Below are 13,700 nucleotides of genomic sequence, written 5' to 3'. Positions count from 1 at the left end.
GGAATATTGCAGTGGAGGCTAAAATAAATAAAAAGTTCTTCTAGAACTCTAGTATTGACACAAGTCCCAAAATGACTGGCGGTAGGCATTTGGGAAATGTGTGTGTTTGGATTAAAAATTGATTAGTGAATAAAAACAAAGAAGACAGATATGGAATGAATGCTCAGACTGGGATGATGTGTTTACTAGAGTACCACAGGATCGCTGACCCTCTTGAATTTATAGCAATGATCGGGATTCTGATATAGCGAGTCAGCCTGACATGTTTGCAGTCAAAACCTGTCTAGGAGGAACAGCAAACACATTTGAAGTAGGAAATGCAATTAAAAAAAAGGATTAGATCAAATTTAAGAATGGAAGAAACACATAGCAGATCATGATTAATGGAAAGTTAAAAATATTTACATACAGGTAGCAAAAACAGAAATTCTAGATATAAAATTGGAAACATGGGTAGAAGAATCTACCTATTTCTAGATGCAATAAAAGGCCAAATGTATGGAGATCTATAGTTACAAACATATATTTTAAATCAAGGGATGTTAAAATTAAATAATTCACTATTAAGACCTCATTTAGAATAAGGTGTACAATTTCGGTGACCACTTATAGACAAGATGTTACTGCTCAGGAATTAGTCCGGAGAAGAGCAACATAATAGATCCCAGTGCTTAATGGACTGTCCCACACTGACAGGCTGAAGAAACCGGAGCTCGTTTGTCTCGGACAGAGAAGACCACGAGGAGACCTGATACAAATGTTCACAATCCTCAAAGACACGGGCAGTGTCAGCCCAGCGGAACTCTTCAGAACAAACAGCGAAACAGAACCCAGAGGACAGAAGGAAAACTGAGAACAGGAGGCACAATGAGACCAGCCTGTCACCAGTGAAGCGTCTCATCTCAGTGTTCCCTTTCCCTTGGACTCTGTTCTCAGGTGTAGTTCTGGATGTGGCTGGGGAGTGAGTTCAGTGCAGTAAAGCCTCATTTGTTATAAAATGCAGTTTATAAATACACGCTATGCTTATGATGATATGCATAAATTAAACACTTGTATAGATGGGATATAAGAAAGAATCAGGGAAGTGCAGCATTGGAGTCAGTTTAAAAAGATTTGCATTTGATGTAAATGATAAGCATATTTTCATCTCTTCAGCAAGCGTTTTGAAGAGAGGTGTATTCTTTGTCAACTATCGCAGGGATTCAGCCACCTCACACGAATGGATTCCTTCACTAAAGCTGTTCCCTCACGTGACTCATTAGTCCAGCATATATTTGATATCTTTGTGGCTGATAAGCATGTTTCAGAAGCTGTGTTTATCATACAGTGAAGAAGTGGTAAGATTTTAAGCGAAAATGTAAAGCACATACAGTGACTCTTAACATTTTTCAATAATTGTTGGACAAAAACATTTTTACCACAAGAAAATTATTCCTAAGTAGCCCTGTGATGTCATCGTTCACTTGTTCTTCATGAAAGGCCCCAGCGTTCCACGGTGAAACCATAGCCCTGTGTTTGACTTGAGTGTTTGGACATTTACTTTAACTCTAGCCATTTTCTCTGCTCCCTTTTTTCAAGATACTAGTAAAAGGGACATCCTTTTCCAAATGTAACGGGGTTTTGTTGAATAGAAGTGTATGCTTCTGGAAAGCAAGTGCTAAAACACAGCAGACATGAAGGGGGTCGTGCAGTGTCAGTGCCCAGAATCTGATCCTGTGTCTAGACTCGCCAGAGTATGGCTCCCTGACTTAACATCTCCCTCAGTCGGCTTCTGTCTGGTCTTTCCATCCGAGGCTTTGAACGTGGAATCATTGTCACCTACAGAAGGCCCGTGAAATGCTTGCAGCTAAAATTAAACTGTGCTATCAATTTTTCACATCGTGCCGCCAGGCCAGCAGGGCTGCACTTAGCCTGAGTAGTTTACATGTTGGCACCTGCCCGCATGCTATTGTATCTAAGAGGAACCTGCTTTAATCTCGTTTCAAACACCGTCCCTGGCCAGCACAAGAAAAATTAACTGTGAAGGGAATCTGGCCAAATAAATATTTACAGTGAGGCTTTTGAAACGCTGGGTGTGCCAGCGCCTATTACTCAGCTGCAATGAGTCCAGTTTGTCTGTTTTTACAGGCACTTCTTTTAATCACAGGGTGGCAAATTCAGTGCCACCTTTAACTGGCGTTGAGCAGGACCAGGCATTATGGGTTCCAATGCACAGCATGTTTAAACTATATGTTCACTGCACTAAACTAACCCTAAACCTCACGAAGATTAAAGTGTTAGTGATAATCCCACTGAAAAGCCTAGGTATACAGTGCGTGTGTTACTTGTCATTAATCCCATAAGATCTCCAAAACTCTGGGTTTTTTGTACTTCTTCTTTACCTTAAGATCTTGTGGCTTACCTCCAGAGAGCACCTTACAAGACAGAACCTGAGTGCAATCTGATATTCCAAGTCCATTGATCTCGGGCGACGTGCAGGTGATGTGAATGCTAAATGTCCAGGCTTGCCTGTTGGAGCTCAAAGTGTTCAGGAAAGTCCAAGTCAAGTGTGTGAAGCCCCTTCTGGGGAAGGGGAAAGCCCTACTGCTCTACTGCTCGCTCAGAGAGGTGCACCTGGATGGAGCACTCCTTTAGTATTTGGACTTCTTCCAGGGATGTCTGGACGCAAACTGGACATTCAGCGATTTAATTTATTTGAAAAGTCACGTACCTCTAGAGGTAAAGACAGGATTGTCATGTCTCTCACACACAGGAGACACTGGTTAGTGAATATTATTTCTTAATAACTTTTTCCATGTTTTAACAGAGCATTTGCATCACGGGGATAATGAACTGGGATGCTGGAAAGCAGACTGGGGAGTAAGGTGCAAGTGTGGTCATGCTGGCTTATTAGTGTTATTCCGTTCTCTATGGAAGAGGCAGAACGCAGTGGGGGACTGAGGGGGAAATGTAAACTTAGCAGACCCTTAGCAAGGGGGCGAGAGTCCGGAACAGCAGATTTGCGTGACGTTATTTACAAATGGGCTCCAAGCTAATGGGAACACATGGGAGGGGAGAGCTAGCAGCAGCAGCAACAGTACACTACAAGAGGACATATCCCAGTATCCATGACTGAGGACGAAGCGAGCCGAAAAACTGGAATGAATCACCTAGCAGTATCCCAGCCGGGAGGGGGGGGGGTCCTTTCAGTCACTGTGGAGTTTTACAAAAAAAAAATGAGGCCAGCAGAAACTCTGGAATGTAGCGGCGCGAGTAACGATGATTGATACTGACAGGGCTGCTTTCATGTTGCAATATCCCCTTGCCACCAGCTGCGAGATGGAAAGAAAGCACTCTCTGGAATTCACAGCGCTCGCCCGGAGTAATCCCCCGCTCTCCTGCTGCGGACGTGAATGGATGGTTCTGGATATGCCGGAGCGGAAAGGGGGGAGATGGGATGATTTCTCAAGTAGCCACCCCCCCCGTATCCCGGAGGGTAGCTGATACAAAGAACAGCCCCCTCCTCCCCTCCCCACCTCCCACAGCGTTGTTGTAGTGACTCGAACGGAGGCCTGTGGAGATGCCTGCCTTCGCACAACAACATTTATACTGGCCCCCGTTACCCCACACACCTCCAGAGCCCCAGGCACAACGATCGCTGCGAGGACCGCCCCATTCAACTCAAATCCGACTCTCTGGGACAACACAAGCTTCCCACTGAAACCGCTTAAGAGGAGCAGTTTAATTGGGCCCCAGGACACAGAACACCCTGTCCCAGCAGGAAGGAGAATTCTCTCACTGTCCTGTGTTTGGAGTCACCATATTACTTATGTAGGTATGAACGCATGTGTGAAGATAGACTTTGCCATGATTCATGAGAGATTTAATTTACAGTTAGTTCCTTGTGAGATTTGAAGGGGGGTGAAATCTATTATAATTTGTTGTGGGGATCAGCTTCCTTCAATTACAAAGCCCATAGGGCTTTCAACCCCAAACTGTCTCAACACACACACACAAAACACATAAGTGTCCTGGACGGCACAGCAGCTACACACCTTAGAAACATGGCTCTTTTTTTGCAACTTAATTTAGAAATGCGGATCTTTAAATAGAGACTCACAGAACAAAACAGCTTCCTGCACGAGCTTGTTGAGAGCGATTGCACTTCGGGTTGCAGCCTGTGTTTGGCATGCTTATCACGAATGTGGTACCAATTAAAAGGAGAAAAAATAAATTGATTCCAAATGTGCTTTGACATTTTTTAGAGAACGCTTTTCAAAGGAATCTTCATTATATCTTAAGGACTCCCCCAAGCAGGAAATATTCGTCAGCTGTCTCAAGTATTAAATTCTCCTTGCCAAATACTCAAGACCTAAGGTTTTTTTTGCACTATAAACATCTGATACTTCACAAAAACACCAAGTGACTCTCACAGGAAAACCTGTCATGTGCCCAGTCTTCACACAGAGCTGATGGAGAGCATTTGCTGTACTGAGCACCATCTCTACGCCAAAGAAAAGCCCGCTGCAAAAACAGCTAATTTCGCTGCCTGCTAAAAAAAAAAACATTGCTATCAATTATTAATCGCTGGTGCCAGAGCCTTGTGGAACTGAGTCAGAAAAGGAAAGGCTTTTATCTCTCCTTACATCTCTCTGAGGCAAAGCTACTCAAACCAGGCTTTTCATTTAATTGATCCCAGTTGGAAGATATGACTGTAAACGTGCTCTCAGTTAAGCTTCTGTCAGCTTCCCAGACTTGAAGCAGCATGCAGCAACAAGAACACGAACGTTACTTCACTACGGATCAGGCGAGCGAGGGGGAAGAAGCATTCGTCATGGGAATGCTTAACTCAGCTGCTTTTGATCTCCCTGTTTCTCAGACCGCATCCTTGTAACTGTTTGCGGAAAACCGTGATACCAGACGCGGTTCTAGCTACAACAGCAGCGCCGCCCTGTGGTCACTAACGAAGCTGCAAGAACCCACACTGGATTGTCTGCATGCCTGTGGCATCTGGTATCGGGCAAAGGAAATGTGTTGGATGGGTTTGATTTCCTGTCCCACCTACAGATTCCACGTGTACATTTTGTAATGTGGGTTTTCAAAATACCAAAAGGGTTGTGAAAAATGCACCAAAACAGTAAAGGAAATTATAACACCCACCCACCTGAAAAATTCCCCAAGACAAGTCTTTAGTCGGGAAGCTGATTACAGGTCACAGCACGTTCATGTAGGTTCCCTCCAGGCTCTCCGGTTTCCTCCCACAGTCCAAAGACACGTTAACTGGTTTCTGGCAAGACTGGCCCAGGCGTGAGAGTGTTTGTCTTTCTTGCGATAGACTAGTGTCCCATCCAGGGTGAACCCTGCCTTGCACCCACTGCTTGCCCGGATAAGCTCTCTCTCCCGCTACACTGCATAAGAAGACGCGAGTAAAAAACTGAAGGATTTATGTTCCGAGTCTTTAAAATTCTCATTTGTCAATTGAGAATGATGAATTTAAATCAGACTAACATTCGGGGAGTCGGGGGCATGAGATTTTAGCAGCATGTTATTTTAAACTCTTAAGCAGAGGTGGAGGAAAGGCAGCAAACAGTTCTGAAATACATTTTACATTCATCACAATTCACTTTTTATAAAACGTCAATTTTATTGCTTAGAGAATACAGCTTGTGAAAAGGCGTGAAACAGGTAATTGCCATTAGAAGTCACCAATCATCACTTATGATTCACCACACATTCACAATGCAGATTTTACACATTGCTCATGAAAAATCCGTATCCTCGGGTATCAAAACTAATCAAACAAGCTTACAATGTGAAAATTACATTTTTGTACTCACTACACAAGCAGAAGACCTTAAAGTTTATTCTTATACATGGAAAATTTATGCAGAGAAGATCCAGAATGTCTTACATTAAATTTACCTTAGCACCCAAGGCTTCTTCGTGGGGGTTGTTTCCTGCCAGGGTAGTTCTCTCTTTGGTACTACAGGATGAAAGTAATTCCTATTTGTCCCCAGGTTTTACTTCCTGTGAGCAGTAAGTTATAAACTGCAATACTGTTCTGAGAAAAAAAAAAGCCTCAACCTATCTTCATCATCTCATCACTACTTCTTTAAAAAAGTACCTAAAAGTAACCAAAAGTCACATTTCATTTTACAAAACGGTGCAAAAACTTTCTTCAAAGTCTTTACGCGAAGCTCTGTGCATCACTAAAGGGCTTATAAGGGCAGGGGGGAGGGGGGAGGGGAGAATATTTCCATATGAACAGGGCAAATCATACATGAGTTTTAAGGGGTCAAAAGAAATCGCGATCAATAAGAGCTGTTTTGCTACACCTATTCCAACAGAGGGGTTTAGATTTGTAAAGGGAAAATATATTAATACAAAAGGGTAAATAAGGGGGCAATACCTGAAGAATGTGAACACTTTCCCACCACACTTTGATTATGTGTATGTTTGATTTAGGCATCCTCTTTGCTGACATTGCTGCTGTTCAGGAAATGTAAAGGTCTTTCATCTCGGCCACGTGTGCAAGATCACCGACTTGTTGAAGAAAACCTCCATACTGGTACAGAAAGAAACAAAAAGTGGCGAAAGGGAAGATGGGCAAGTGGGGGAACCACAGGTAAGATGATGGTCACTTTAAAAGCACAAAACAAAACTAGCCAAACTGTCTGGTTTCATAGTATGACGTAATGGGGGGAAAAACACAAAAAGAAAAACAGCTAGTTCAGCTTTTCCCCGATGGCGCTATCTTAAAACAAAACAAAAGAAACTGAACGGGAGACAGTACAGTCTGATTGGACTCCACCGACGGGCAGAAGGCATCGCAGCTCGGCCGACGCCCCCGCCCCCCGACACGTGCAGAAGAAGAGGAAGTCGGCGCTGCGGGGGGCTGCAGCGAGGCCAGCGCCCCCGGGACCCTCGGCTCACATGTCGTCCTCCTCGTCCTCGTCCTGAGAGGAGCCGGCCTGGCTCGCGGCGCTGGCAGAGGCCGCTGCCAGCTGAGCCTGCTGGGCCGCCTGCTGCATCTGTAACCACTCCTGCTGGGCCAGCTCTGCCTGCTGCTGCCGGGCCTGCAACAGCAGCAACAACAGCCACCTGTTCAGACACTCCTGCAGCGCACACCCCGCCAGCTCCACCGGCGTTCAGACACTCCTGCAGCGCACACCCCGCCAGCTCCACCGGCGTTCAGACACTCCTGCAGCGCACACCTCGCCAGCTCCACCGGCGTTCAGACACTCCTGCAGCGCACACCCCGCCAGCTCCACCGGCGTTCAGACACTCCTGCAGCGCACACCTCGCCAGCTCCACCGGCGTTCAGACACTCCTGCAGCGCACACCTCGCCAGCTCCACCGGCGTTCAGACACTCCTGCAGCGCACACCTCGCCAGCTCCACCGGCGTTCAGACACTCCTGCAGCGCACACCTCGCCAGCTCCACCGGCGTTCAGACACTCCTGCAGCGCACACCTCGCCAGCTCCACCGGCGTTCAGACACTCCTGCACCGCACACCCCGCCAGCTCCACCGGCGTTCAGACACTCCTGCAGCGCACACCTCGCCAGCTCCACCGGCGTTCAGACACTCCTGCAGCGCACACCTCGCCAGCTCCACCGGCGTTCAGACACTCCTGCAGCGCACACCTCGCCAGCTCCACCGGCGTTCAGACACTCCTGCAGCGCACACCTCGCCAGCTCCACCGGCGTTCAGACACTCCTGCAGCGCACACCCCGCCAGCTCCACCGGCGTTCAGACACTCCTGCAGCGCACACCTCGCCAGCTCCACCGGCGTTCAGACACTCCTGCAGCGCACACCTCGCCAGCTCCACCGGCGTTCAGACACTCCTGCAGCGCACACCCCGCCAGCTCCACCGGCGTTCAGACACTCCTGCAGCGCACACCTCGCCAGCTCCACCGGCGTTCAGACACTCCTGCAGCGCACACCTCGCCAGCTCCACCGGCGTTCAGACACTCCTGCAGCGCACACCTCGCCAGCTCCACCGGCGTTCAGACACTCCTGCAGCGCACACCTCGCCAGCTCCACCGGCGTTCAGACACTCCTGCAGCGCACACCTCGCCAGCTCCACCGGCGTTCAGACACTCCTGCAGCGCACACCCCGCCAGCTCCACCGGCGTTCAGACACTCCTGCAGCGCACACCTCGCCAGCTCCACCGGCGTTCAGACACTCCTGCAGCGCACACCTCGCCAGCTCCACCGGCGTTCAGACACTCCTGCAGCGCACACCTCGCCAGCTCCACCGGCGTTCAGACACTCCTGCAGCGGACACCTCGCCAGCTCCACCGGCGTTCAGACACTCCTGCAGCGCACACCTCGCCAGCTCCACCGGCGTTCAGACACTCCTACAGCGCACACCTCGCCAGCTCCACCGGCGTTCAGACACTCCTGCAGCGCACACCTCGCCAGCTCCACCGGCGTTCAGACACTCCTGCAGCGCACACCCCGCCAGCTCCACCGGCGTTCAGACACTCCTGCAGGGCACACCTCGCCAGCTCCACTGGCGTTCAGACACTCCTGCAGCGCACACCCCGCCAGCTCCACCGGCGTTCAGACACTCCTGCAGCGCACACCTCGCCAGCTCCACCGGCGTTCAGACACTCCTGCAGCGCACACCTCGCCAGCTCCACCGGCGTTCAGACACTCCTGCAGCGCACACCTCGCCAGCTCCACCGGCGTTCAGACACTCCTGCAGCGGACACCTCGCCAGCTCCACCGGCGTTCAGACACTCCTGCAGCGCACACCTCGCCAGCTCCACCGGCGTTCAGACACTCCTACAGCGCACACCTCGCCAGCTCCACCGGCGTTCAGACACTCCTGCAGCGCACACCTCGCCAGCTCCACCGGCGTTCAGACACTCCTGCAGCGCACACCCCGCCAGCTCCACCGGCGTTCAGACACTCCTGCAGCGCACACCTCGCCAGCTCCACCGGCGTTCAGACACTCCTGCAGCGCACACCTCGCCAGCTCCACCGGCGTTCAGACACTCCTGCAGCGCACACCTCGCCAGCTCCACCGGCGTTCAGACACTCCTGCAGCGGACACCTCGCCAGCTCCACCGGCGTTCAGACACTCCTGCAGCGCACACCTCGCCAGCTCCACCGGCGTTCAGACACTCCTACAGCGCACACCTCGCCAGCTCCACCGGCGTTCAGACACTCCTGCAGCGCACACCTCGCCAGCTCCACCGGCGTTCAGACACTCCTGCAGCGCACACCCCGCCAGCTCCACCGGCGTTCAGACACTCCTGCAGGGCACACCTCGCCAGCTCCACTGGCGTTCAGACACTCCTGCAGCGCACACCCCGCCAGCTCCACCGGCGTTCAGACACTCCTGCAGCGCACACCTCGCCAGCTCCACCGGCGTTCAGACACTCCTGCAGCGCACACCTCGCCAGCTCCACCGGCGTTCAGACACTCCTGCAGCGCACACCTCGCCAGCTCCACCGGCGTTCAGACACTCCTGCAGCGGACACCTCGCCAGCTCCACCGGCGTTCAGACACTCCTGCAGCGCACACCTCGCCAGCTCCACCGGCGTTCAGACACTCCTACAGCGCACACCTCGCCAGCTCCACCGGCGTTCAGACACTCCTGCAGCGCACACCTCGCCAGCTCCACCGGCGTTCAGACACTCCTGCAGCGCACACCCCGCCAGCTCCACCGGCGTTCAGACACTCCTGCAGGGCACACCTCGCCAGCTCCACTGGCGTTCAGACACTCTAGCCCACAGCCTCACAGCCCGCAGCGTTGGCTCAAGCTGCTAGGGCTCCGCTGGAGCTCCCATCTTCCTGTTGTGGACTTCCTGTGGCTTCACCTTCACCTGCAATCTAAACCAGTCTTGGCCCTACAGGGGCTGGGGCACGCAGCCGACGGGAGAGGCCACCCTGTACCGTACACTGCTCTGTGAGCCCTTCCACACATTCAACGAGATCGAGGTTTGGACGGGGCTGGTACTTTAACGTCACGGCACCAGCAGGACAAAGAGGATGTGGACCACACCGAAAGCTTCCCATTCCTCACTTCAGTAAGCGTGAGGACTTCTCCTCTGCTGAGGCGGGCTAAAGAGCGTTCTGACTATGAAGGCAGCACATCCACAGAAAATGAAACACCCGATCGAAGGTCAAGGCGGTGTCGAGTAGAGGGTGAGCCTTTGGACTCTTGACTGGCAGGCTATGGGTACAAGTCCCCACTGCAGAGCGCTGGTGTACCCCCAGTGAGGTACTGTAACCAGCTCTGCTCCACCAGGGTAAACCAGGATGGAGCCGTGGGGCTCTTGTCTGCATCACTCTACGCCAACCAGGATGAGCTAAAGCATCTTGGGTGTGGCCTCCTGTCATTTGTATCCTTATGTCCTCAAACAGCACAGAGCACTACTGCACGCGTGATCCAGGAAGAGCAGACTCCCACTTGCACCACTGGGGCAGAGTAGCAGACCCCCCCAGCGTTGCAGTGACAAGGTGAGGAGACGGAATGCGAGTTTGGCGGCTTTACCTTGGCGAACAGCTCCTGCTGCTGCCGAAGGAGCTCCTCCTCAGGAATGCCGAGGTTTTCCAGGCGGGAGCTTGCCTTCCTCCTCTTGAGCGCGACCGTTTTGCACTCTTGCAACACATCTTTTACTTCGGTGATGTAGGAGGCAAAGCCCAGGCTCTCGAGCGCTAGACAAAACAGACAGTCCTGTTTTAAGACACCCACGAAAGTCGCTGTTCCGGGTTTAAAGCACACAGTACCTCCGGCACCTCTGCTGTAATTCATGACACTAAGCATCAGGATTCCTGTCATTTCTCTCAGGAAGCACTTTGCTCCCATCATGTACAGAATTGTAAGGATCATGACAAAGCTTCGCAGCAGGGTTGGTCTGTCTGCGTTACATTTAAATAAATCCAGGAGGTGAAGGAATATGTACATCAGAGGGTTCGGCTGTACCCAAACCGTAGAACGCGTTGCCATAATTGTTTCTTGTCCCTTTAACAAGCAAGCCACACAATACAACAACAGTGTGAGAACCCTCGCTGTCAAAGTCAGCGAGTGGGAGTGGTTTTAAGGGGGAGGTTAAAAACGAGACCCATTAGCAAACGAGTTAGCCGCACAAATCTGCGAGCAAAACAGTTCGCCCTCCCAAAAGAGACTGAATAATAGGCACCGGTAACGACTCTTACCGTGTATTACATGCTCAGGAGAGATCGTTTTCTTTTCCGACTTGTTACAGATCTCGTTAGCTTCCGACGAAATGAGGTGGATGAACTCAGTGCAACAATTCACCACCAGCTCCCTGGCGTCGTTCGCCACCCGCACGTTAGGAAGAGTTTCTTTAATCATTTTATTAATAGCTGCCCGGGGTATAGTGAGATCGTCGTCGTTCCCAGACGAAGAAGCCATTCTGTCCTGCCGTCCTTTTCCCGAAACACTGAACCTCAGCTGCGATTCGACTCCACGGCGGCCCGAACGGAGTCTCAACTGCACCAACCTACAGCTTCTCCGCCAAACTCCTAAGTACACCCCAAATCCCTGCTTTTACATCAATGGCGCAGCACCCTGCACAGTGTCTAACGCTGTCAAAGCGACCTATTGGATTTTTCATCCACCAGAAAAAAAGCGTAGGAGAAACCAACAGGATCAAATCAGCCGGTCTCCAAGCAGATTTCCTATCGCCTCAGCTGCTATTTAATTTACACATGATCCTAAACTCTTTAGACTGGCTTCCGCTGCATTGTAATTCCACAGTTTCGAAGGGACTGTTTTTCTCTCTCTCTCTAATGTTATAAACAATAAGGCTTATAACACCAGCTCCGAGAATAACATAATACTTTTGTTAATTCATTTCGGTGCTCGGTCCACAGCACCAGGCGTTGAAGCAGCAGGGTTTCTAATCGATTCCGGAAGCTATCCCATATTGCAACGGGTGACGTTTTTCCGCATCCGGCGACGTCACGGAATGTTGCCACACAGCGACCAATAGGGGGAGTTCGAGCCAGAGGGACGCTCTGTGGCTGGGTCTGAAATTGCCCAGCGTGGAGCTCCCTTGAAGTCGGCTGACCTGCAGTATACGCATAGACAAACAAATGCATTTTTAACTCTGCGTGAGAATAACATAGCGTAGCCTAGAGGCTTATCAAGCCTGATCTTATCCTGAGTTCGGCAACAGTAAAAGGACTGAAATTACCCCCTTACAGGTTGCTACTTCATTGCAGGTTAACCCACGGAAATGCTGGACTCGTTTGCTCAGCTGGGTGGGTAGGAGTCGCTGCGGTGAAGTAACCTCCTTTGAAGGTGCAACAGCGGTGTTCCCGATTCACAGACCTGTACTCTGCGCCGCCCCCAACATCTACTTCGATCGCTTTCTGGCTGTCATGAGCTTTAGCGAAACAGGATAATAATAATTCCTCGCAGTTATATAACGTTTGTAATCTCAAAGGATCTCACGTTATCCGCCACCTGGGCGATGCACAGTCAGCAGCCTTTTATCTTTAAAAAAGTTTTGAATATAGCAAAAAGTTTAATAATTTACTATAAATGTATACTCTGTAGAATGATAGTTAAGTTAAAGATGAGGATAGGTTAGTGTTCATATAAACAGCACTGAACTACACCACTGTGATTCTATAGATGGATTATATATAGAATATTCTATTCCAAGAACCTGTTTTATTTTTAAATATAATATTAAATTTATATTTATACAACTTAGTCTAAAGTCTTTAGTCTTAGTCTTTTTATTGTTTTTACAGTGACTATGATCAGCACATTTTGCACACACCTATGTATTTATTTTTATTTATCTTGTTTGTCTTTTGTTTTATAACTATTCTGATGTCTGTTTTGCTTGTCTTGGGGTGGACTGTTGTAACACATCAATTTCCCTACGGGATTAAATAAGTATTATCTATCTAAAGCTGCTTCTATAAAAGCTGCTGGGGTGCTTTTGATAGGTGTCATGTTTCTTTTTTTCCAAAGTTTTCTTCACCATTTGCCAGAAAAAGTACACATGGGCTTTATCTTTAGGATAGACACATTTCTGGTTGATTTTCCATTGGCAAGTTAAGTTACAGAGTAAGATTTACCAGGTGTCCTGCTTGATTGTTGCAGATAAAATGGCTACATATACAGAAGATTTGTGTTTGTGTCACTTAGATCTTTCACTGTGTTGTAGGATTTAGTTTCAGTAAATCCCATTACCAGGCCATATGTTTCTAGAGCTGGGCTTTGATTTAATTACTCAACAGTCTTTACAGAAAGATTTTATGTTAAGTAACCTATTGCCTTATCAGGCAACATTGATTTATGTTATCATTTTATTCTAATTACAACGATATACTAAAGATATACCATTGGTAAAATGGCAAAATGATGACATTTCATTTAAAGCTGATTAATGTACATCAATACCCCACTTTCAGAGGTAGAGCCCTTCTGATTTTAGTACTAGTGTATAACACTGATTGGTTATATTTTTCTCCAAACAGCGCTATTACTCAGAGTAACCAATTTCACGAACGCACTTCATTAAATGTTAATGTACTTCATGCAGGCAGTACACCCCTTTGACAAAAGACCTCAACTGCCAATTGACAATTGCATTTAACCTTAAGTGCATTCCAGGAGAAGACATACTGTACACTGGTTTCTGAATAATGTAGAGATGCATAGCTGTGAATTGGTTATTCTTATTTGGTGAGTTCCAGATGAAGAATGTGCTGTAGAAATTC

At 49.0% G+C, this 13,700-nt stretch overlaps 1 protein-coding gene across 1 annotated transcript; it reads right to left on the bottom strand.

Moving 5' to 3' along the window:
• Positions 1-5,603: 5,603 nt before the first annotated feature.
• dr1 (down-regulator of transcription 1) lies at positions 5,604-11,900 on the bottom strand. Its single transcript, XM_088597773.1, has 3 exons — positions 11,154-11,900; positions 10,489-10,652; positions 5,604-7,055 (listed from the first exon to the last, which is right to left on the bottom strand). The coding sequence occupies exons 1-3, from the start codon at positions 11,371-11,373 to the stop codon at positions 6,909-6,911; spliced, it is 531 nt and encodes a 176-aa protein (XP_088453899.1). The 5' UTR covers positions 11,374-11,900; the 3' UTR covers positions 5,604-6,908.
• Between the last annotated feature and the right edge of the window lie 1,800 nt (positions 11,901-13,700).

The sequence above is a fragment of the Lepisosteus platostomus genome, chromosome 11 (assembly GCF_059453375.1).
Source record: "Lepisosteus platostomus isolate fLepPlt1 chromosome 11, fLepPlt1.hap1, whole genome shotgun sequence".
In the NCBI taxonomy this organism is placed as follows: domain Eukaryota; kingdom Metazoa; phylum Chordata; class Actinopteri; order Semionotiformes; family Lepisosteidae; genus Lepisosteus; species Lepisosteus platostomus.
Note: the sequence above shows the minus strand (reverse complement) of the source record. Positions and strands in the feature narration are given on the sequence as shown.